Source organism: Rhincodon typus, chromosome 2, assembly GCF_021869965.1.
Source record: "Rhincodon typus isolate 14 chromosome 2, sRhiTyp1.1, whole genome shotgun sequence".
In the NCBI taxonomy this organism is placed as follows: domain Eukaryota; kingdom Metazoa; phylum Chordata; class Chondrichthyes; order Orectolobiformes; family Rhincodontidae; genus Rhincodon; species Rhincodon typus.
The window spans coordinates 143,738,408-143,762,506 of NC_063333.1; the positions used below are offsets into that span (position 1 = coordinate 143,738,408).

General features: G+C 37.8%; 1 protein-coding gene across 1 annotated transcript in view; it reads right to left on the minus strand.

Annotated features, from left to right (window-relative positions):
• atp2c1 (ATPase secretory pathway Ca2+ transporting 1) overlaps positions 1-24,099 on the minus strand; it is a 110,529-nt gene that overhangs the window by 55,495 nt on the left and 30,935 nt on the right. Inside the window, exons 3-7 of the mRNA XM_048607132.1 lie at positions 20,812-20,928; positions 16,828-16,917; positions 15,799-15,834; positions 12,269-12,330; positions 9,670-9,778 (exon numbers count right to left, since the gene is read on the minus strand). Coding sequence (XP_048463089.1) covers positions 9,670-9,778; positions 12,269-12,330; positions 15,799-15,834; positions 16,828-16,917; positions 20,812-20,928 — 414 coding nt within the window. The remainder of the gene's footprint in view (positions 1-9,669; positions 9,779-12,268; positions 12,331-15,798; positions 15,835-16,827; positions 16,918-20,811; positions 20,929-24,099) is intronic.

Genomic DNA, 24,099 nt, shown 5'->3' on the forward strand with positions numbered 1-24,099 from the left:
ATTCCATTGCAGAAGGAGGGAGATTCATAAAAATTCACTGCCACAGTCATATACAGTGTCATTGGCAATGCAGTCCTTGCCCTGTTCTGATACAGATGCAGCTGGTAGCAGATTTTACTGAGGATATACAGCACATGCCTTGCCAAGGTTGGAGAATTGTTTCCAAGCACTCAAAGCAGCTATTTCCTTCAATTCTTTCTCCCTTTCCACTTCCTTTCTTTCCAACAGCTTGTCCTGCTGTGGTCCTCTGCTCATTCTCCAACTGATAATACAGCCCAGCAGAATACTTACACCCAACAGGTTCGCTTAGAAGCCTTGATGTTCGGACATGTTTCAGCACCTGATATACTGTTCTGTATGGTTTTCTGCAACTTTTAAGGTCTGTTGAAATTCCTAGCATGTGCAAAGTCATAGCAACAGCCAGAAAAAAAACATTAATTAGCAATTAACCTATAAATAATCAATTATGTCTCTGAATGACATTGGTGGAATTGTCTTTTATGCTGCAGAATCAGTGTCAGGATGGTGTTTTAGTTTGGAGATTAGCATAGAACATAGAACATTACAGCGCAGTACAGGCCCTTCGGCCCTCGATGTTGCGCCGACCTGTGAAACCAATCTGAAGCCCATCTAACCTAAACTATTCCATTATCATCCATATGTTTATCCAATGACCATTTAAATGCCCTTAAAGTTGGCGAGTCTACTATTTTTGCAGGCAGGGCATTCCACGCCCTTACTACTCTCTGAGTAAAGAACCTACCTCTGACATCTGTCCTATATCTATCACCCCTCAATTTAAAGCTATGACAACTGCTGGTATCAAAATATTAAAACCCATCTGTTTCACTTATATCTTTTAGAGCAGGAAATTTGCCATCCCTCCCTGATCTACCCTGTTTGTGACTACAGACGCATAGCAACCTGGTTGACTCTTAAATGCCCTCTGAAAGGGACTACCAGGTAACTCAGTTCAAGGATAATTAAGGATGGACACCAAATGCTGTACTTGCCAGCGACATCCACATCCCATGGAAGAATAAAGAAAAATCTGTGCTGTCCACTGATTGACATCACAATCCTCCGGCTTTGCATACTTCCAGATTAATTTCTCTGCAATCATATTAGCAGCATCTGCTACAATTTTCCCATTAATTGTGTACATAGACCACAGAGAACATCTTTGGGCACTCAAGAAAACCCATAAAATGCATTAACATGTCCAAATTCTTTTACCTGGTTTCCAACAAATATTTCATATATAGTGCCACTTAGAGGGGACAGCAGCAGAGCAGAATTTCAACCTACATTCTTGCACTTCCATTATTGTCTTGTTATACGACAATGGGGAAGCACATTGAAAACTAAGTCCTGCCATTTCCCAGAGTCATCACAAAAATTTAAATTTTCCAGAAGTGCACAGGATTCCCTACTTTGATTGTCCTTTAGACATAAGCTGACAGAAAGCACAGACCAGGTTTTTGTACTCCACAAGAATTACTATTTATTAAAATCGTAACAAAAAGTAATAATGTCTAACTACAGATTAACAATTATGAGCCTTCAACATACAACTCTATCAGTTAAAACTCTAACACTTATAAAGTGCCCCCATTTTATATACATATACACTCCAACCCCACCCCCAAAAAAAAGCTGTTCCCCGTGTTTGCTGATCAAAACTCTGCTTCATCTTCTTTCTTCGGTTACTTACACAAGTTTGTAAGTGGCTAAATCATATGTATAAACGTCTCCAATATATTATTTAAAAGTCATAGCTCACAGTAACTGATGTGGGAAATAAACAGGCTATTTTCAGGCTCGAGATGGTTTTTAACACAGAGCAGAAACAGCTCCTTCTCTTCCAGAGGTCTAGCACAGATGCCCAGCACATTAACATCCCTAACCTGTTTAGCTCACTGGGAGACAACTGCATAATTGATAGTACGTAGAAGGCCTTTGTCATCATGTCAACCATTTCACAGCATCATCAGCTACTTATTATTGACCAAATCTCCATTCAAAAATAGCCCCTGCCCCAGTTCCAGATAGTTTGTAATTAGGTTTTCCTCTCAGTTTGAGCAAAAAATAAAGAAAACAGCTACGTAAACAGGCCTTACGATGGTTGTCAGGTAACTTGCTTTTAAAATGTACAGTAATCCTTCAACCATCCTTGATGTAAAATAATGCTGTACTACTTCAGTACACAATCAAAAATACAGAAAAAAAAAAAAGAGGTATTTATTGTAACTAAGGGCTTGCCCTTTGAAACAACAACAAATAATGTACTGTAAACAAGAATACAAGTTCACTAAACATTCATTTAGCAGAGTTTACTACATCGATATTATTACTCAAGGTCGTGAGCTGGCTCCAAAGTCCACCTGCACTTAATACTTCTGGTTTGACAAATTGACTGCATAGGTAGTATTAATCAATTTCTTGTGTGAATACCTACCGTGGAGGTTCTTAGTCTGGGCTAAATAATGTGCCAAACCAGTCACGTACAAAAATAGGTATTTCTGAATAGGTAATTCTGAACCAACAATGTGCAATGATGTTATATGAATGGTAACAGGATTCAAATACAACTTACAAACCAATTTATTTTGCTTACTCTATTACAATTGTACTGCTATACAGCAGTACAGAAGCACAACCTGAGCATGTTAAAGAAATTGTCAAGGTGTTAGCAGCCAGAACCAACAGCTGATTAAAATAATTAGGCAGTAAAGTCCAACATTGTGGTACATTACATCATACAAAGATATGAAAAGGGACCTAAATTATGCAGTGTGCAGTCCCTTTCACCACTGCAGTTTGGGTTCTATTTTAACATTAACCTCTACAACTTCCAAAAACTCAAGGTGAAGTCCAATGACAAACGTTTAATCAAATCAAGAACAGCAAAGAAAAATTAACCAACTCCTTCATCAGTTTGATCCTGAAAATAGCCAGCCTTGATAGCATAGGAGCTTGGTTTCTAAACATTTTAGCTGACTTTCCTCACTCGTTTCAACTGTACCTGTTTACTGGTTTTTTTATCTAAGCAAAAAGCAGAAAGGGTTGTATCTATCCATAAGCAAGGATCAAAGTCAGATTCAGATCCAATAACAATTGATAATTGTGTCAAAGCTTGTGGAAATAAGCAGCTATTGCAATGCTTTAACTGGTTACCAAATTAGCTAGAGCCAATAAAATGAAACAACTTGCAACACAAAATTATCGTGACAAATAAAGCATTTCTGACATTTGATGAATGAGAAGAACCTACTTTATCCCGATGTTCACCCCAAACGCTGCGGCCCAGAGGTAGAATCCTATCACATAATTACATACAGACCAAAACTTAAATAAAACCTTCAGGCTCAAAGGGAGTACCTATCAGCTGGTGAGCTACATTACAAATGTCAGTATTAAACCAGAAACTTTCACAGGCAAATTTCTTATACAATAAGTCCAGGCTAAACATCGACTCACTTAATGCAATTTTCCCTTTACATCATTAATAAAGAGGTGATAATATATCCATTCAATGTTGCCAGTTTCACTTTAATATCATTTGCCACAGATGTCTGCTTTTGTGGTCTGCATGCGCACACGACATATCCACAATTTTTCCATCCCCACCCACAGGCTCTGTTACAGAGTCATACAGCACAGAATCAGACCCTTCGGTCAAACTCGTCCATGTTGACCAGGTTTCTCAAACTAGTTTCATTTGCCTGAGTTTGGCCCACATCCCTCTAAACTTTTCCGATTCATGAACCTTCAGAGTTCCCAGGCTCTGCCCTTCAACTATGTACTCTTCCTCAGTGAGTTAGAACAGGACTGAAGTTCTGGGCTCCATCTAATGGCAGAAATTGGCCAGTGCCAATAGCAGCTGAAGTCCAAGTGGTACATGCACTCATCAATTTCTGCCACTAGATAGGGCCTAGTTACAGTACTGTACAGTAAGTGAACATTTTATATATACTGTATATTCTTTTATACTGAGTGTCACATTTTATTTTGCAAGTTATTTCAGCTAGGAAGGCACAATGCTGAATACGTACAGTACACTACACCACTTGTACATTGGTGTTTTGGGGCAAGAATGTCCATTTGATCTGAACTTTGGTTTTAACATAGATTCCAATGGAAACCTATGAATGACTTAAAGTTGTTTCACTTAAAGGCAAACTTTTAAGTGAGGGCTCCGCACACACTACTTTTGCTTGCGAAAGTCTCTCCCAATTAGCACTGCCACTTCCACATAGATCTTCAGCTAGGGTTGCTCAATCAATTATATATTAAGCCATGGGAAACCTCTGATGATAAACATCAACACAAGTTCTCATGAATAGCTGCTGAGGATGAGTTCTGACATATGTCTTCAAAAATTATGTCTTTGTTAGAGAACATCATCATTAAAAGTAAATTATCTAGAAATGTAGAGTTGCAGCATTTGAATATGAACCATTTTAATACTTCATTAAAATAATGTTTTTGCCAAACGTTTTACACACATGATCTTCAAAGAGAGATGATATCCTGGCCTATGAGAACACTGAAAGACCTTTCAGCCCCTCAAAATTCTTTCACCATTCAAATAAGTGAGGATCGACTGACAGCCCAACACTATTTACCAACCAAAACTCTATCTCTGGAAACCCTTACTTACAAAAAGTCTTAGTCCCAAAAGCTTCAATTAGTCAGGCATCCATTGACTTAAAGGGGAGAAATGACAGTAGAAACTTGGGACTGTGTGGAAAAGTTAGTCAGTGTGCAATTTTTTGCCTAAACAGCCTGGCTCGAATTTTAGAATCATGTCTCCCTGTTCTTGATTCTGCACCATGCTCCAGGAGGAAGTTGTTTCTTTGTATCAACTCTATTAAATACTTTTAACACTTACTTAGTTCAGTCTACATGCCCCATTCCCAAGACCCCATACTTAAAGGAATATAGTCATACAGCACGGAAACAGACCCGTCAGTGCAACTTGCCCATGCTGACCAGATATCCCAAACCAAACTAGTCCCATTTGTGTTTGATCCATATCCCTTTAAACCCTTCCTATTCATGGACTCATCCAGATACCTTTTAAATGCTATCATTGTACCGGCCTCCATCACTTGCTCTGGCAGCTCATTCCATACATGCACCACCCACTAAGTGTGAAAATGTTGCCCCACAGGTCTCTTTTATATCCTGCCTCTCTCATCTTAAACCTATGCCCTCTAATTTTGGACTCCCCTACTCTGGGAAAAAGACCTTGGCTATTCATCCTATTCATGCCCCTCATGATTTTATAAATCTCTAGAAGTCACCTCTCAGTCTCTAGACGTTCCAGGGAAAAAAGTCCCAGCCTATCCAGCCACTCCCTATAACTCAACATCTCTAGTCCTGGCAACATCCTTGTAAATATTTCCTGCAACAGTTCAACAACATCCTTCCCATAGCAGGGTGACCAGAAATGTAGGTAATAGTCCATAGTCCAAACATGGTCTCATCAATATCTTGTACAGACGCAACATGACATCCCAATGCTCTGACTAATGAAGGCAAGTGTGCCAAATGCCTTCTTCACTACCCCATCTATATGCGATGTTGCTTTCAAGGAACTATTAACCTGCACCCTACCATTAACTCTAAGTCCTGCCCTGTTTGCCTTATCAAAATTCAACACCTTGCATTTAATTAAATTAAACTCCATCTGCAACACCTTAGCCCACTGGCCCATCTGATCAAGATCTCTTTGTACTCTCAGTTAACCTTCTTCACTGCCTACTATACTACCAATTTTGATGTCATCCGCAAACTAACTAACCATACCTCCCATATACTCGTCCAAATTGTTGATATAAATGACAAACAACTGTGAAGCCAGAACCAATCCTTGACACACACCACTGGTCACAGGCCTCCAGTGCGTATAACAACCCTCCATCACCATCAAGCCAATTTTACATCCAATTAGCTATCTCTCCTTGAATCCCATGTGATCTCACCTTATAACCAGCCTACAATGCAGAACTTTGTCAAAGGCCTAACTCAAAGTCCCTATAGACAGCATCTACCGCTCTGCCTTCATCTACCTTCTTGGTAACATCTCAAAAAAGCTCAATCAAATTTGTGAGACATGATCTCCTACGCACAAAGCCATGCCGACTTTCCCTAATTAGTCCATGCCTTTCCAAATGCATGTATATCCTCTCTCTCAGAATCCCCTCAAACAACTTACTCACCACAGACATCAGGCTATGATTCCCTGGCTTTTCCTTGCACCTTTCTTAAAGGATAGCACATTAGCCATCCTCCAATCTTCTGGCACTTCACCCATGTCCCCCAAAATGCATCATTATACACTTTCAGGATTAAACTCTACCTGAATTGTTCTGTCCATTTGAAAATTCTCTCTAGGTCTTCCTGTAGTCTAAAGCTTCCAACTCTCTATTCACCTTATCACCAATGTTCATGTCATGTATTTATAATGCCCAGAGAACTCAACATTTGCAGCCATGGTAAAAAGGCTTCTCAACTCCAGCAACGTTAACAAAAATAATATTTCTCAAATGTTGACAAAAAAGGTTAAACGTGAAAATAGAAAGGCTTTTTTCTCCCCTCAGAGATATACCGCTACCGAGGTTTTTGCAGAAGTTGTCACTTTAAAGTTTCAGCCTCACTCATCACTAGTGTCATTGTTACTCAACTCCAAGGTCAACCTTCCCTGCTCAAATTACTCCAGTCTGGTTTGTGTCCAGCTCATAGCACCAAGACAACCTTAGTTTATGGTAACAATGCTACCTTGTTTGACTGTGGTAAGCTGTCAAAGTTAACCCTGCAGCTTCACTGTATCATATACAATGAACAATTCCATTCATAAGTGGCTTACTCTCTGGTCCCCATCCAAGACATTTTGTAGTCATTTGATTTTAATCTATTCAAGAATGGTCAGTCAATTTGTCTCCTTCAAAGGGTTTCTGTCACTTCTGGCTGATTCATTCTCAATACACATTTATAAGTGGATCTGCATAAACAAAAGATATGGAGTATAATCCAAGACTTTGGATTAATGGCTTGAACCATTACTCAAAAATATTAGAGCTCAAATCACAGCCCAGCAATTGACCAATTTGAACTTTTTGAAAGAACAGAAATGCTTTCAGTAGAACGGCCCATTAAGTTGTTAGATTGCTGTAAACAACCAGATCGTTCACAAATCTCATCAACATGGTTGACTGCTCGTTGATTACTGAAGTAAACTAACAAGACAAGGAGCCTACCATCAGCTTCTGAGGGTAACCCATGGGTAACTTGCCAGCAATGCACCGATTCCAAGAATGAATATTAAAGTCAATTGTATCTCAAGATATGTATACAAGCAAGTGAATTATATGCAGTTCAAGTATGATGTAGATCACATCTTGCAGTTCCAGTCTTCTGCTGATACTACTCAATAGAAAATTACACTAATTAAAATCAGAAAGCGGAAATTTTACATGAAATTATTTTCATAAGACAGAAAATAAAATAAAATGAAAGCCTATCTATTGGATCAGGACACGGATTTGACATTGCGCCAGAAATTGTCTGGTTTGTAAGTTCACTTCAAGTTTACTTAATGCACGGAAATCCCACAAACAAGCTCTTTGCAAATCATCTTCAGACAATCTATTTATAATTATACAGTTTGTACATTTTAATAGCATCATAATAAACAGATTTAGTTAAAAGTTTAACCACCAACTCAAACTTATGTAGTTGCCTTAAGTGAGCTGAACATCCTAAGACAGTTCATATTTAAGGGTAAACCCAAGTAGTGACAGATAGTATGGGGAGTTGTGAAAATGGTGATCTTAAAGATAGAGTTTAAGAAAACTTTTAAAGGTGGGAAAGATTAAGAAATTGGAAGAACTTGATAAAAGAATTCCAGATTGTGAGAATGAGATGGCTGACAGGTTTACCAACCATAATACAAAACAGAACAGGGACACAGAGCTGGAAGTCGTTGAACACGTGGGAACACTGTGGCTGCAAAAGGATTAGTATTGACAGTGAGGCAAGGTAATAAGAATTGGGCAATGCAATTGTGTGGAGTGAAGTTCGCAAGGCACAGGAAGACTACTTGAAAACTCAAGTCTAAAAATGACAAAGGCATTAACAAAAAGGCTGATGGAGAGGAATATAAATAGATGTGGGTAACATACAACCATTAATGGTAGATGTGATGTTTGAATTCAAACTAGGTTCAGCGTGTGGGAGAGCATCAGTCTATTGAATTAACTAGATACCCAAGAAGGCAGACTGCATACTTCCGATTTCTCCCTGAAGCACCACCCACCAAACACAGTAACTGCTCATTCATGTCAATACTGTGAATCAGAATAGATTACTCATCCAAGTTCCATCCTGCTTTGGCCAGGGGAACATTCATTTCCCCTGCCACTTTCAATCCTTATAACTGCACAGAAATTATTTTCTACATTCTGAGCATTTAACAATGGAATAATGCAGGCATTTCATTGCACTCCAACATTCAGTTAATCTAACAACTTTGGATTAATTTGTTCTAAATGAGATAACTGAAGAAACTGGCATCTTTTCTTTCATATACAATAGTGATTATTAATTTTGACTTATATTCCGTAGATCCAACACTCCTCCCATAAGGGATCACTTCTTAAGGACCCTTCATCAAGGTTAATAGAGTAAAAACATCACAATGCACCTTTTCATTTGTCAGTAGGGATATGCAAGCATTTTGTACATTATCAAACAGATTATCAAGTGAATCACAAAATTGAGAATGAGAGTAAATATTTTAATAAATGCACTGCTCTCTGATTCTGCATCAAAATAATTATGAAAGGCTGTGAATGTGGTTCTGTCACTACAAATTTCCTGAATACATCAACATTCAAGGTGCAAGCAGTTCTGGTTACCGTGCTTTAATACAATTCTAACATAAAATGACAAAATGTTTGACATAATAGTGGATATCAATAAACAGCACAACTGTCATGAGTGGAACAGAAAATGCAAATAAAACAGAGAAAAAAAGCACATATACCAGGTGTGTTCAACCTATCTTCATAATTTTAGCCTCTTAGCCCCAATATTGTTCTACTGAATCCACAAAGCACTCACTCCAAGGTCAATTTTTCCTTTCTGCCCTATCCACGTCCAGAGCCCAAAATATAGTTAAGGGCATGTATAAGGCATGATAAAACTGGGACATGAACTTTACATTCCATTGTTCAACCGAGATGATACCAATTCTTCTAATAATACAACAGTTTTCTATCATAGCATGATTTTGTGTTTGAATGTTAATCCCAAAAGCATCCTAATATTTCAATACATCATTCTGACAATTTATTTTAAAAAAAATAATGGATGGCCTATTGTAATAAAGTTAAAGAGTATGAAGGAAAAATATTACTGGTGTTTCCTGTCAGGCTCGGACTAGGAAAATGATCTGATGCTTAAATCACTGATAATCCATAATGGAAAATGAAATTTGATCAGAGAATCTAATATAACCTAATATAAAAGGCAGCAAACCAAAATCCATACCAAACAAAACACATGCACTTTTGAAATTTTCAAGGAAAAAAGGAGGAATGTGGAACAATCTGCACATTTAGCATTAGCAACAAAATTTTACTTCAGTAAACCAGTATATACCTCAAACAAACGTAGATCAGCAGGGATTTTATCACCAACACTTAAACACACTGTATCTCCCGGAACCAGCTCTCGGGCAAGCAAGTGCTCCATCCTTCCTTCCCGTATACTAGAGGAAAAAAAAAATGAGGCAACACTATTAAGACCAATTCATTATATTTATTTTTGGATGGAAATTTTTGTTCTTATCAAGCAGAAAGATTAGCACTTGGAATGGAATATTATCTTTGTCCCAGTAACCAGCATTAGCATCAAAAAATTCCCATGTCACACACAGCAAGATTTAGACTAAGAGCTAAAAATGCTTTTATGCTGCTCCAAAATTGTGCTGGCGAGACGTTTCATACTATTCCCCATTCTTGTGATCTCTCATTGGATTCAGGCCAATTCTGGGGTAGTACTGTACTGCATTGAAATGAAGGATGCTTACAGTTAACTAAAGACGACATTTTCATCTCATTATTTTCTGCTATGTCCCCGAGACAAATAAGAATATTATGCTACATCCTAGAGACAGAAAGGATATTATTGAACCTATTGTGGTACCCAGTTTCTGAAATTATTTTATTTTAATATATTAACAACTTCATGAAAATGTACATCATGTTAACCAGCAAAAGAAGGTTTATACTTTCTCTACAAGATACAGAGAGGATACAATCTGAAACAGAAAATGCTGAAGTTTGTTAGCAGGTCTGGCAGCATCTGTGGAGAGAGAAACAGAGTTAACACTTATGAACAATGATATTTTGGTTGTTGATATTTTATCACTGTCAAAAAGTTAATTAACCTGAAAATTAACTCAATTCTCTCTCCGCAGATGCCATCAGACATGCATAGTGGTTGAAGCATTTTTTTTTTGTTTTGATGCTTTCTCTATCATTTACTGAAACATAAAACCGTAAACGGAGAGTTCAGCAAAATCACTAGTTAGTAATCAGAGTGAAGGGCCTCACTAATTTTGTTTTTCCTCTTCATAGCTTAGAGTTTCTGAGGTAATTTGGAGTTGCTGCCTAGCTCAGGAGACAAAGTATCTCAGTTTTGATCAGTAATTGAACTTGGCACCATTTGGTTCATGTAACCCAGTTATATGAGTTTACTCAGCTATGCACTTATTTGGGTTAAAAAATTAGCTCAAGAACAAAAAACAAGTAATGGCACATGACTGATTTTTAGAATCAAAGATAGTGGTGCTCCCCAGGGATTACATTTGGATCACTGTTTTTCTCATGTATATATCTTGAATATTGGAATACAGTAGAAAATTTCAAAGGTTGCTGATGATGCCAGTCCTGGAAGTGAAGCAAACAGTGAAGATGACACTGACTGCGACACAATGAAGATAAGCTAGCTGAATAGACACAAAACAACTGACAAATAAAATTTAATGCAGAGAAGTGGAGGTGATGCATTTTGGCAGGGAGAAGTGGGAGAGGTAATCAAGACTTAATAGCGCAGTTCTAAAAAGCATGCAGAAACAGAGTGACCTGGAGGTTAATGTGCCCACATCTTTAAAAGCATGAGGACAGATTGAAAGAGTAGCTAGCAAAGTATATGGATTCTTGGGTTTCATAATGAGGTTCGGAGTACAAAAGCAGGGTAGCTATGCTGAACATTTATGAAACTCTGCTTAGGCCACAGGTAGGATTTTGAATCCAGTTATGGAGGTCACATTTTAACAAGGATTTGATGGTCCTCCAGTTGGTGCAGAGAAGATTTCCTACAATTATTACATGAATGAGAGATAAAGGAACAAAGTTTAGTTGGAGAAGGTGGGGTTGTTCTTCTTGAAGCAAAGGAGATTGAAGGAAGATTTGATATGGATGCACAAAACAAAGAAAACCTATTTCTAATAGCTAATGGTACAAAGATAAAGGGGCAGAGATTTAGAGTTTTGGGCAAGAGATGCAGGGGGACAAAAGAACTCTTTTACAGAGCAGGAGATGATGATCTGGAACTTGTTGCTATACAGCTGCTGGAAAAGATCAAACTTATCTTGATTGCTGTCACATATGCTGAGCGCTTCCAACATTTTCATTTAGATGTTTTTTCTATCATTTTCTGAAATACAAGGTCACAACTGCATAGGCAAGCGAAGTCACTAGTCAGCAATCAGAATGGAGGACCTCACTGTCTTTTTTTCCCTCTTTCAAAGCTTGGAATTTTTTAGTTCAATTGTAGCGGCTGCCCCAGCAAGTGACAGGCAGGCTTGCATCAAATTCGAAAGGAAATTGGATGGGCACATAAGAGAAATAAACCTGCAGGGTAATGAGGACAGAATGGGTCTAACTAGAATGCACCATAGACAGCCAGCATGGATCTGATGGGCTGAATGGACCCCTTACATACCAGAAGGACTCAGAGCCAAAAATGCTTAGCTTGCCAGCAATTTCTTCCTGGCTTTTACAGATTACATGACATAGCCTGAATCTCACTGCACAGTTCATGTCACAGGAACGAAACTGGAACCAAACGTCAATAGTCTCCCCTGTGTAACTAACTCACGTCTGATGGTGTACATCTAGCCACAAATTAACCTATTTACGTTCCCCTTGAAGAGGAAAAAAAATAGGATTTTGTTTAAAAATAAAAATCATACCAGTGGCATTCTGGGGGAACCAATTTGCTCAATTCTTCAAGAGATTTTTCAGATCGATATTCCTGTATGAGATGAGCAAAATAAAGTAATGCTATCATACATGAAATATACAATAAAAGTATAAAGGTGTGCACAAAATGGTAATTGTATAATTTATATAACACAGTACAATTCTAACTCAACGAGCTACCCCTTTTCCCTGTTCACTTCGAAGGTCCAATAGCAACTTAATAATAAGCATTTCGCTCTTTGTAAAAGTCTTACGTTTTTGCTTCTAACTTCCTTCTTTTCTAGTTTCCAGAAAGGCAGATCAGAATCTCTCCATGCAGGGACTTTCACTTTTTGGATCCTATTTTTAAGGCATCATATTTGGCTTAGTGATAGAGCTCATGTTGCTGAATCAAAGCTGGCAAGGTTAAAGAATCTCACACCACTTCTTTGTGTGCATAAAATTACCTGATTACTTGATCTAATTTCATTTTGCTGCTCACAGACCTCAGCAATTAAATAAAAAGTGTGTATTGATCAGTAGAGCAATCCCAACCTTTCACTTTAATGGCATGTTTGCAACCACAGGGATAGACACACATTTACGGTTAATTTCCTGGGGCTTCACTACTGATCATCAGTCTGGTTGTTTTTACTTTGACTGTCAACATGGACGTAAGCCATCTTAGGATCTCAGTTGTTACTGCGATAATACTCATACTGACAGATTTATATTGCACTGTCATCACTATAGGTTTCAAAAATTATTCAGAAGTCCTTGAACCAGTGCGGTGCTGTACATAAACCAAACTAGCCTGCAGTCTCCAGCAATTAATTTGGCTGAATACCCACTAAAATATAGCAAGCGGTTTTCGTTAAACTGGATTCATTTAGTTGCCAGGTTATTAAAACAATAGGATCATGAACTAAAATTAAGAAAGCTCACTTCCTATTTTTATGCCGTTGTCAATCCAATTTGACATTAGTGATTCAATGCACCACAAAGGCAGAAGAAAAAGAACTGAGATCCACATGTCTTTTGTTTGTTTGTTTATTTATAGGTTATAGGCAATTTTGGCTGGTTGCATTGACTTGGCAGAAAAAAATTGCAAATATTTTTAAAATCATGTTTTGAGTTCAACGTGGACAGTGCAATTTTAGTTACATTTACTTAGAATGTTTAATAATCAGTATTGTTGAGACAAGTCGTCTTGCTTAATCATGTATTTAATGTTACACCAAGAAGTTTTTTTGTAAAATACCCTTAATTCATTGATATAAATTGATTTCAGCATCAGAGAGAGAAAGACCCACGACAGAGATTTATCCTAGCTCAAAATATTGGAAAGTGGACAAAATAACTCCCATTATTTTCAGCATACAGCACAAATTTAACATTAGCTTTTGGGGAAACTACTGAAATAATTTTCTGGGTGATCCTGGAGGAAAATAATTCACATATCACAAAATTTAGTCAGTCACTGTCACAGGAACCTGCATCAGTACACCAGTACAATGGGTGAAAAAAACAGTTTTAACCGAAGCTGAGCACCTGCAAAAGAAAACTGTTGCAAACCTTACTCTTGTCTGGTCAGTGTTTCATATAAAAAGTGGGAAAGTAAACCATTCCCAAAAACTGACATCCTTTGTTTAAATGAATAGAAAAATTTCATAAGGGTCAAATTATGGAAAGTAAAAGTACAAAAAACAGTTATCAAAATCTAATTTTGATTAGTTCATGAAATTATGATCAAATACATTCTTCAGCATCTATTATTATATTCACTTGAGGAAATATACTAAATGCCCAAATATACCTTACAGTCTTGAAGTGCCACTGACAAAACAATTCATCATTCACAATGAAACACGTTGGTTAGTTAAGCTGCAAGAGTATTCATATATTCTATAAAATGTCAAGTTATATCTGAATCAGCCAGGCCAATAATTAAATTTCTGAACCTTAACTGGCTGAGGAAGAAAATACTCTTTGACAGGTTTTCATTTTACAGAATGTGCTCACTGTAAAAGTTTACAGCTTTGAGTTTAGTTTCATTTTAATGGTGCGAAAGGTAACGTTTATGGTCACTGGTGCAAACGTCAGTGGCAAAGCAGGATTTGTAAGAACGTAGCTTCCAGCATAAGTGGGACATCAAAGGTAAAAGAAAATAGCACAGTATTTAAGAAAGAAAGAACCTTCAATTATGTAATGCCTTTCAGAGCCATCTCAGCAGTTTCGAAAGCTATAGAGCGATGCCACAACAAATTTGCTTTGCGTAAATCCTCAAAATCAGTGAACAGATAATAACTAGAAAACCTTTGATCAGTTGCATTGGTTGAGATGTCAGAATATTTGAAGAACTCTTTTTGAATGGTGCCATGGAACCTTTTACAGACACTGAGAAGGCACTGCTCTGGCTTAAAATCTCTTTTGATATGCAGCACTTCCAACTGTGCAATATCCCCTGGATTGTCAGTGGATTGCATGTTTGTTCGAATCTCTCAATATGGTTTGAACCCATGACCTTCTGACTTGAAGGCAAGAGTAATATCACTGTGCCAAACCTGACAATTCTATAATATGAAGGAAAAACTGAGAAATATCTAAGAAAATTCAAGTTATTTTTTTTAAAAAGTCATGGAAGGAAAGAAGAGCAATAGATTGAAGAAATTACAAGATAAACAGAAAATTAAATAAATGATACATCTCCTGCTACCACATTGAGAGAGGAAGCCTGCGCCATTGACATCACTGCCATGTGCTTGGAGCCGGAAGCTGACTCTACCACATGTATATTTGCAGTGCCACTGATGCCTAATGAATTTTCACCACCCTCACTTCACTCACAGCTCCACTTCACTTGACATCCTTCATACTCCACCCTCTTGCTTGTTGTCCCACTTGGCATCCAACTCAACAGTCCGCTCATTACCTCCATGATCACCCTTCATCTGACCCATTACTGCCACCAACCGCCCACCCTCCCCTGACTCAGTCACTCCATGGATGGTGAACGGCAAGGCAACACAGCAGCAGATAGAAGGGAGGTAGTCAGGGTTGGGAATGAGCAGACAAGGGTTTGGCATGGGGCAGTGAACAAATGACAATTGCAGGGTTTGCATTTGAAACCTCTGAAAAACACATTTTAATGTTCCTGTTCTTTGATGCAGGCATGTCACAGCAGTGTATTGGCAGTGACATCAATGGACACTGCAACTACATGGATAATGTGCATCCTGTAGTTGTGATGGCAATAAAAGCGGATTTAAATAAAATTTTAAGAGTTGACAAGAATTTTACGGTCTTACTTTTAGCAGTAAAGTTTATTATAGTATTAAAGCTATTCCTGAGAAGGAGTTTTACTATTACAGTAAACTACGTATTAGTTTCCTGATACGCAAGCTGAAATGTCAACATAATTCTTTGCTGTGGTAGGTTAGCATTACCTGGAAAGGTTTAAATACATAACAGGTAAGTTAAAAACACAAATTTACATTTCCACTTTGGCCTCGTTTCTAAAGAATACAAAAACAGTACTAACCTGTACAAAGGCAACTGTGACAACAATAAGTATAGCCTAGCAGCAAAGGAAAAAAAGAAGAAGTGATTGGTCTGCATCAAAAAACACAATTCATTTTCTACAGGAAGACAGCACTCAAAGATTGACACTTAATCATTAATTTACAGTAGCATTTCTATGACCCTCAGACAATTTTTATTCTAAGTATAAATTAATTTAACTAACATGACCCTACATAGCAGAAGAAAACAGAAAACTTTTCAAAATCTAACTAATGAGCTCTGTCTGCTGATAACACTTAAAAATGCTTGGAATCATATGCTCTAAACATAAAGGCGGCTGGCAGCAGGGATGTGCTGTACAGGTGAAGTGCCTTTCAAGAAGTTGGCAATTACCTGACTCAACAAAAATGCACTCAACATCTGTCTCTTTCACTGAAGCTGTTTACACTGTAATTATCTGCTGATCCTAATAAGTTGATGACACATTGGGCAACAGCTTCCATACCTGAGAAATTGAGGACTTAAGACTAAAACAGGTCTATAACAACCTCAATAAAACACTCAATTACTGGCCCAAAAGAACTAAGAAGATACCCCAATCTCCTCCAATGTCTATCCAGAAAAGACCAGGATGGCAGTGGGGTCCATACCAAAGTAAACCTCTGGGACTTTCATATCCCCGAACTGTTTCCCCCAAACGGAGTGGAAAACTCTGACTTTTATTTCTGTCTGTACTAAATTTGACTCTAACCCAACTTTCTTCTCAGTCATTTCCAGATTGTTAGCTCCCAATGTTCACCAGGAGTACAAATACTCTTATTAACTCATCATCAACCGTGGCAGGTTATGCCAGCAATTATTTTTCAGCTGAAGGGAACAGGAAGAAGTCCAATTAACAATGCAGAGAACAGAATGCCTTGCTCAAGTAAGAGTTGGCCATGTATGTTTCTACACTTCAAGTGTAAGTATTTAGATTTAATTTGACTGAATTATGGAATCAAGTCATTTTAAACATTTTACCAATATTAAAATAACTTCCATATCTTACCACTGTGATGCTGATTGCATCATCTAGCTGGTGCATCAGAACGCTGATAACAGCTGAAGCCAGTAGAAGCATAATCAGGGGATTTTTGAACTGCAAGAAATTGTAAAAATGTTTAATAAATTATTCTTAATAGAGCTCAGCTCAGTTATTTTACAATGAACCTAGATTCCTAATTATGAAACACCCCTTTCTAATACACAAATCACAGTTGCATCATCAGGTATTACCAATCCTATTAAATAAAAGACTGTTGCTGGCAGCGTAGTTCAGAATGAACACATTATATTCTCTGCTAATATAGGTCATGAGCCTGAACACAATACTGTTCTAAAACAGACAGCTATATGGAAACAGAACTTAATGACTCTTGTACAACTATTTCTTCAATTTCAGCAAAGTCAGAGTGTTAAAAACTTTGGTGCAAATCAATAGGTGCCTGATTCTGCAGAATAGTAAACATGCATCATGCAAATATGTATAGTTGAATCAATAAAATATATCTTTGTACAATGATATAAAAATGAATGCAATGCTATCCAATTTCATATTGTGTAACAAACCCAAATAATCCTGGTGTTCTACACTACAGCTCTGCTACAGAATAATACCTTTCTGCAGTTTTCTGTCTTCACTAGTCTTTTGATGCCTGACAGCCCATGCAGCATCCTACTTCCAGATGTCAGACAGTTTTTTTTTATATATGACATTTTGTTTTATTATTGGCTATTCTGTCAATAAGATTGGGGGGAAAAGATTCTAACACAATAGGTATGAAGTATGTGTCAATTTTTGAGTTAAGTCCTGCACATAGCTGTCCTGCGAAATTAAACTGTTTAAAGTGATTTTTAACACAAAGCACATGACTTAAATCTGGAAGTACAAGTAAGTTATAAATGAGTCAAGATTCCTCTGATAGATAGGAGATCAAATTTACACACATAACCTAATCCTTTGACTTCAAACCTCACTCAGGTGCAGTATTGTAAACTACAGAGTAATAGTAACCAGAAAAAGAGCAAAACTAAAGTCAGATTCACCAAGCTAGGTAGGACATCTATTTGGGCAGGTCAACCTTAATAAAATTAATGCTTCTCCAAGAATGTTTAAACCAGAACAATGATTCAACGGAAGGAAACAGGGTCTACAAAAGGCCAAAACTCAGCATAACACACAATGAGATGACTGTTAAAACAGACAGACAATATCACCATATCATTGTTCTGCGACACTTGCGATTTCCAATTTTCCACAGGTCTCCTACATTATCTTACTCAATTTTAACTGGAGCTGAAAAATATGGCAGCAGACATGTTCATAGCAACCAATTATCATAACCCATCTTAAAAGAATGGAGCATGAAGGAAAAGCAACGAGTCCAAGAATCTTACAACGTTCCTCTCAACAGCGCAAACAAGATACTCAAACCATACCATACCATGCAAGCAGCCTATCAACCTCAACAATGCCACACAGAAATCAAGTACAAATTTACAGACTAGAAACTATGTACAGAATCCAAGTATAGCAGCACCAATCGGGATAGGGAAACATCAAAAAATAAAAACCTCTCTGCCTCTAAAGCACTGTATAATCAGTACACAGAGAATTAACTACATTAACCATTTCTTAATAGTAAGGAACCAAGTTGAAAGCATGCCTGATAGATGCATTTGAAAACAAAATCGTCCTCAACCAAGCTCCAATCCATACTAAATTACAAATATAAAAGATAAAATAGACTAAACCAATTATAGTTAGTATAAGATAATATCCAAGGTATTTTAACATAGAACGTAACAGCGCAGTACAGGCCCTTCGGCCCTCGATGTTGCGCCGACCTGTGAAACCAATCTGAAGCCCATCTAACCTAAACTATTCCATTATCATCCATATGTTTATCCAATGACCATTTAAATGCCCTTAAAGTTGGCGAGTCTACTACTTTTGGAGGCAGGGCATTCCACGCCCTTACTACTCTCCGAGTAAAGAACCTGCCTCTGACATCTGTCCTATATCTATCACCCCTCAATTTAAAGCTATGTCCCCTCGTGCTAGCCATCCCCATCTGAGGAAAAAGGCTCCCACTGCCCACCCTATCTAATCCTCTGAATAGAATAGAATCTATTGAGAAGAAATACAGATAATGACATTGTTAGATTGAACTTTCTTAAGAACTCTATTAGTTTCTAACAAAATAAAAGGAGAAAACCAATTCTAGTATCAATGAGACAGAGATTCAAGGCACTAATGCTCACTTACGCACCTCCATTCCCGTCTAAAATCTACCTGATATCTCCTTTAGGAGGAAATACAAAGCAGCTTATCCCCTTATTGCCCACCAGCTTTTTATACTTTCGCAAGGCCCTTGCAGTTGCTAGAAAAATTAATAATTTTCAAACACCCATAATTAAATGAACTATTTCTTTTACTGAAGTATAAGACAATGATAACCAAAATAACCAGTTAGCCTGCAAATTAAAATGCCAGGAAGCAAATGCAACGATCTTCAAATATATTTGAAAATGAAGATAAAAATTTGGAATTTGAGGTTACAGACAGGAAGCTACTAAGGACAAGCATTATGAGGAGGGATGTGACACAGGATAAGATAAATGCACCAAAATTTGGGAAGGAGTGAAGTTTATGGAGGATTAAATGTATCAAAGAGAAAATTGGAATAGTTAAAAGTGTAGGTAACAATGACATGGGTGAAGTTTTTATTAGCTGACAAAATATGGTAGGTCGGGGAGGTATGTTCTAGAGGTGCAAGTAAGCAACTCAACAAATACTGGATGTCAAACAAGCACTCCAACAACAAACGTGCAAAGAGAGATAAAGCTTGATTTCATCAATGTCCTTAAGGGAACCGACCCCTGATGGTGGGCAGAACTATATAGAGGAAGCGCACAGATTAGAAAAGGAGCAAAAATGATCCTTCAGGCGTTTTGGAGGTAAAATTAAGCAAACAGAAAGAAAAGCCTTTGCTGAAGATTCTCTGGTTATGAGAACAAAACTAGTAAGACAACGCTCTCCACAGCAAGTTACTGAGATGTATAATAAATACAGAAAGAACAAGGGAAAACTCAATAGATCTGGTGCCATCGGTGGACAGGGAAATAGTATTAACGTTTTGAATCAAATATGACTATTAGAGGGTTAAGATATTTTGGAATTTTCTTCCGCATAAGTTAGTGGAGGCAGGGTCATTACATATTTTTAAAATGGAGGTAGGTTGATTCCCTTGCACAGCAAAAATCTACGGTTTTTGGGAATGTATAGGCTATTGACTAGCAAAGCAGGTGCAAGAGGGTAAATGGCCTACTTCTATTTCTCGTTCAAATGCTTGTATGTACAGAGGCAAAGAAAATAGGGACAGTGAGAGGAGGGAAGGCAGGAGAAATTAAATAATAAAGGGAACAGTGGTGCAAGGCAAAAAGAGATGGCAATAAAACAAGAAAATTGATGGATTCAGAGAGTTGCAAACAAAAATAGCAAAATCATTACCAATAGCTGGGGCCCAAAAAATGGATGCAATGATTAGGATCTGAAATTGTCCAACTCAATGTTTATTCTGGAAACTGTACTGCAGCAACTTCAGGAATTTTAATTCAATTAATAAATTTAGAATAAAATCACATTCTCATTAATACAATCTGATATTTTAACGATTGCTATCATAGAAACATATTTAGTTCACCGATGTCTTTCAAGGCCAGAAATCTTGCCGACTTTACCCTGTCTGGCCTGCTTGTGCCTCCAAATCCACATCCATGTCCTTGACTTTTAACTAACTTCTGAAATGGCCTAGTAAGCCCTCAGTTCAAGGGTAATTATAGATGGACAATAATTTGTTTTTCCCTGTCAGTAATGCTCAAAATTCAAGACTGAATGAAAAACTACTATACAGGGCAAATCAGTTTTAAAGTCTTAAATCACCACTTATTGCTGTGCCATTGTTGTAGTGCAATTATTGAGTTGTCTAACCTGTGAAATATATTTTTTCCAAAGAGGTTCATCTTCATTGATTTCAAATTCATTCCATCCATGGTATGTCCGACGCCGAGAAATTTCACTATTTTTTAGGCCATTGTGAAGGTCAGCCTGCAGTGAGAAAATTGAATGCTTAATAAATATAAAGACATGAAAAGCATTCCAGATATGACAACAGATGTATGTTTGAAGCCAGCACTAAGGCAATATGTTGCAACCACCCTAAATATAATGAATGGAAATAATGACATTTAACACAACCAAAAAAGCTGGTAGTCACCATTCACTGTGAACTTTCAAAAAAATTCCCCCACTTTGTATGTAAAATGTACTCATTTCACTTTGGAGTTCTTTTGCACTAATTACCATCATCTGCTGAGAGAAGGTTACATTCATTCTGTTAATGTAGAGCTTGGGTTTGTCATTAGGAGACCTAATGAGGTGAACATCACCCAATTTTCATTCTTCTAGAAACTCAACCTATCTGTAATTCCAAAATATAGTCCAATGTGTTGCAGCAACATTGGAACACAAGACATCCAAATAGCAGGAGGCTATTCAGCCCCTCAAGTTCATCATGCCATTCAATAAAATTATTGCTGATCGATACATAAAATTCATGGAGACATCTTTGATTCATATCACAACACTCAGCCAATAAAAGCCCCTCGATTGCAATCTTGAAATTCTCTACATCTCCTTTCGCAGCCTTATAAACAAAGGAATTTCAGACTTCTACTCCACTTGGAGCAAAAATGTGCTTTTAGGTTTCACTCCAATATAAACAATTTCTAATTATCAGATTAAATCCTCTTGTTCCAAACTGCAACACCTGAGTTTCTTTGTATCAAACCTAGTCATCGTTTGAAAGACTTCTTGTGGCCTACATGTTATTTTACCGCATAATTTAATCCTTCAATTCTCTAATATCATTCTGGTGAACTGGCACTGTAAACATTCCAAGGTTTTTCGATTCTTCCCAAAATCCAGTGCTCAATAATGGAGAGAGCATAAGTTGTGGTCTATCGAAGATTCTGTACTCCAGCCACTTTTGGCATAAAAGGCCATCATTTAATAAACACCTTTAATAACATTTTGAACATGTGCACTAGGTCAAAAAAGCCAGGGGGTTCCCACATACAATCTCTGATCAAGTGCTGACCTAGCTCATTTTAACTATGGAGAGAATTAGTGTCACAACGGATGTCGGTATCCGTAAGAATATACAGGAGTGCAAAAGATATTCAGCTTGGGCTTTTGCATTAGACTCTTCCCAAACATACATTATGAATTCCAATTTATGATTAAGTCCAACTCAGCTCGAAAGCTCTGCATTGCTCATTATAGCATTTTGCCCAGGCTTAAACAAGACAACTAGCAACCTGGCAAGACAACCTGAAGGTGACCAGTAACTCACCACCTTAAACAGAAAACGTGTTGAGAAAGACAGATTTTAACAATGAATTTAAATTTAAATATAAGTTTGCACTCCAAAAGGGGAACTGATTGTCACAAAAAGCTCCATGTTTTAATAAAATCAAATCTTTTTAAAATCATTTTAATCATTTTTTTGCATCATCTGGAGGAGTGGATAAAGGAGGACCGCGAGGCATGCAATCATCATTGCCTAGAGGAGCACATGAGAGGTCCCTGCAACAGGTAGTTAGCAGTAAGTAAAGGAGCAGATAAAGAAAGGATCCTTTGACAGTTTGTCAGAGACAAAGCCAAAGCTAGATTCAATGGAACTGATTCAAATTGGTTCTTGTCTTATCAAAGAGTTTCTGGCAATTGGTTCACGCCTTTTCTCAGTTCTAACAAATTATACAAATTGGAGGTGAAATTAAAAAAAAAATGAACAGTATAATTAATAATTAATTAAAGCTCATTACAGATGGTAGGACAGGTGATGTGTCAAGGCCACAGCATGTGGAATCATCCTGTTTGCCACTGTGATTCAGGGAAAACATATCCACAGTAAATATTTTGAAGTTTGAATAGTTTTGGTTCACAGTTTATGAGCTGGTGGCTGCACCACAGACACCGCAACACATCAGAGAGGGAGAAAGTTACCTGGATCCTTTGTACCAGGAGGCAATCACACCACTTAGGATAGCACCTTCCATTTGGTCAGTGGTGAGGGACAGCTTGATGTGACTGAGAGTGCAACAGGCTAAAGGGACCCAGAGGGCAGGAGTGTCAGCCTTTGCAATTGTCGAATGGGTTTGAGATTCTTGCATGCTGTCCAGTTGAAAATAGGGACTGTTGAATGGGTAAGCAAACTGACCATAGCACTCTGGTACAGGAAGTCATTCAAGTGGTGGTAAGCAAGGAACATAGTAAGAGGGGACAGTATAGTAGGGGACTAACATCAGGCTCTGCAGCAAATAACAAGAGTCCAGAAAGCTATGTTGTCTGACTGGAGTTAAGGTTCAGGACATCTGCTCAGGGCTGGAAAGGAACTTGCAGTAGGAGGAGAAGGATCCAATGTGGAAATATGCAGTACAATGAGTAGAGAAAGGTTGAGCAAGAGAAGTAGTAATACGGGAAACAATGATCAGAGAATAGCAAGAAGGAACAGTGAGAGAAAACTCAAGAATACTGAGAATCAAGATGTTACAAAGACATCAAGTTGTTACAAAGGCTGTGGATTGGAATACATATTGCATTCACAACAAAGTAAACATATTAATACCACATTCTGTAATAACTAAATACAATCCGATGGCAATTACAAAGACATAACTTTTTTAAATTCACTCGTGGGACCTGGGTGTTGCTGCAATGCCCTTCCCTAACTACCCTTGGGAAGGTGGTGGCGAGCTGCCTTCTTGAACTGCAGTAATTCATGTGCTATAGTTGATCCACAACACCTTTTGGGAGGGAATCCCAGGATTTTGACTCAGTGACAGTGAAGGAACAGCGATATATTTCCAAGTCAGGATGGAGTGTGGGTTGGAAGGGAAGTTGCAGCTGGTTGTGTTCCTATGTATCTGCTACCTTTGTCTTTCTAGATGAGAGGTCATGAGTTTGGAAGAGTGCTGACTAAGGATCTTTGGTAAATTTCTGCAATGTATCTTGCAGATAGTACACACTACCACTACTCAGCATTGGTGGTGGAGGGAGTGGATGCTTATGGATGTGGTTCCAATCAAGCGGGCTGCTTTGTTCTGGATGGTGTCAAGTTTCTTGAATGCTGTTGGGGCTGCACCCATTCAAGCAAGTGGGAAATTCTAACACACTCATAACTTGTGCCTTGTAGATGGTGGACAGGCTTTGGAAATC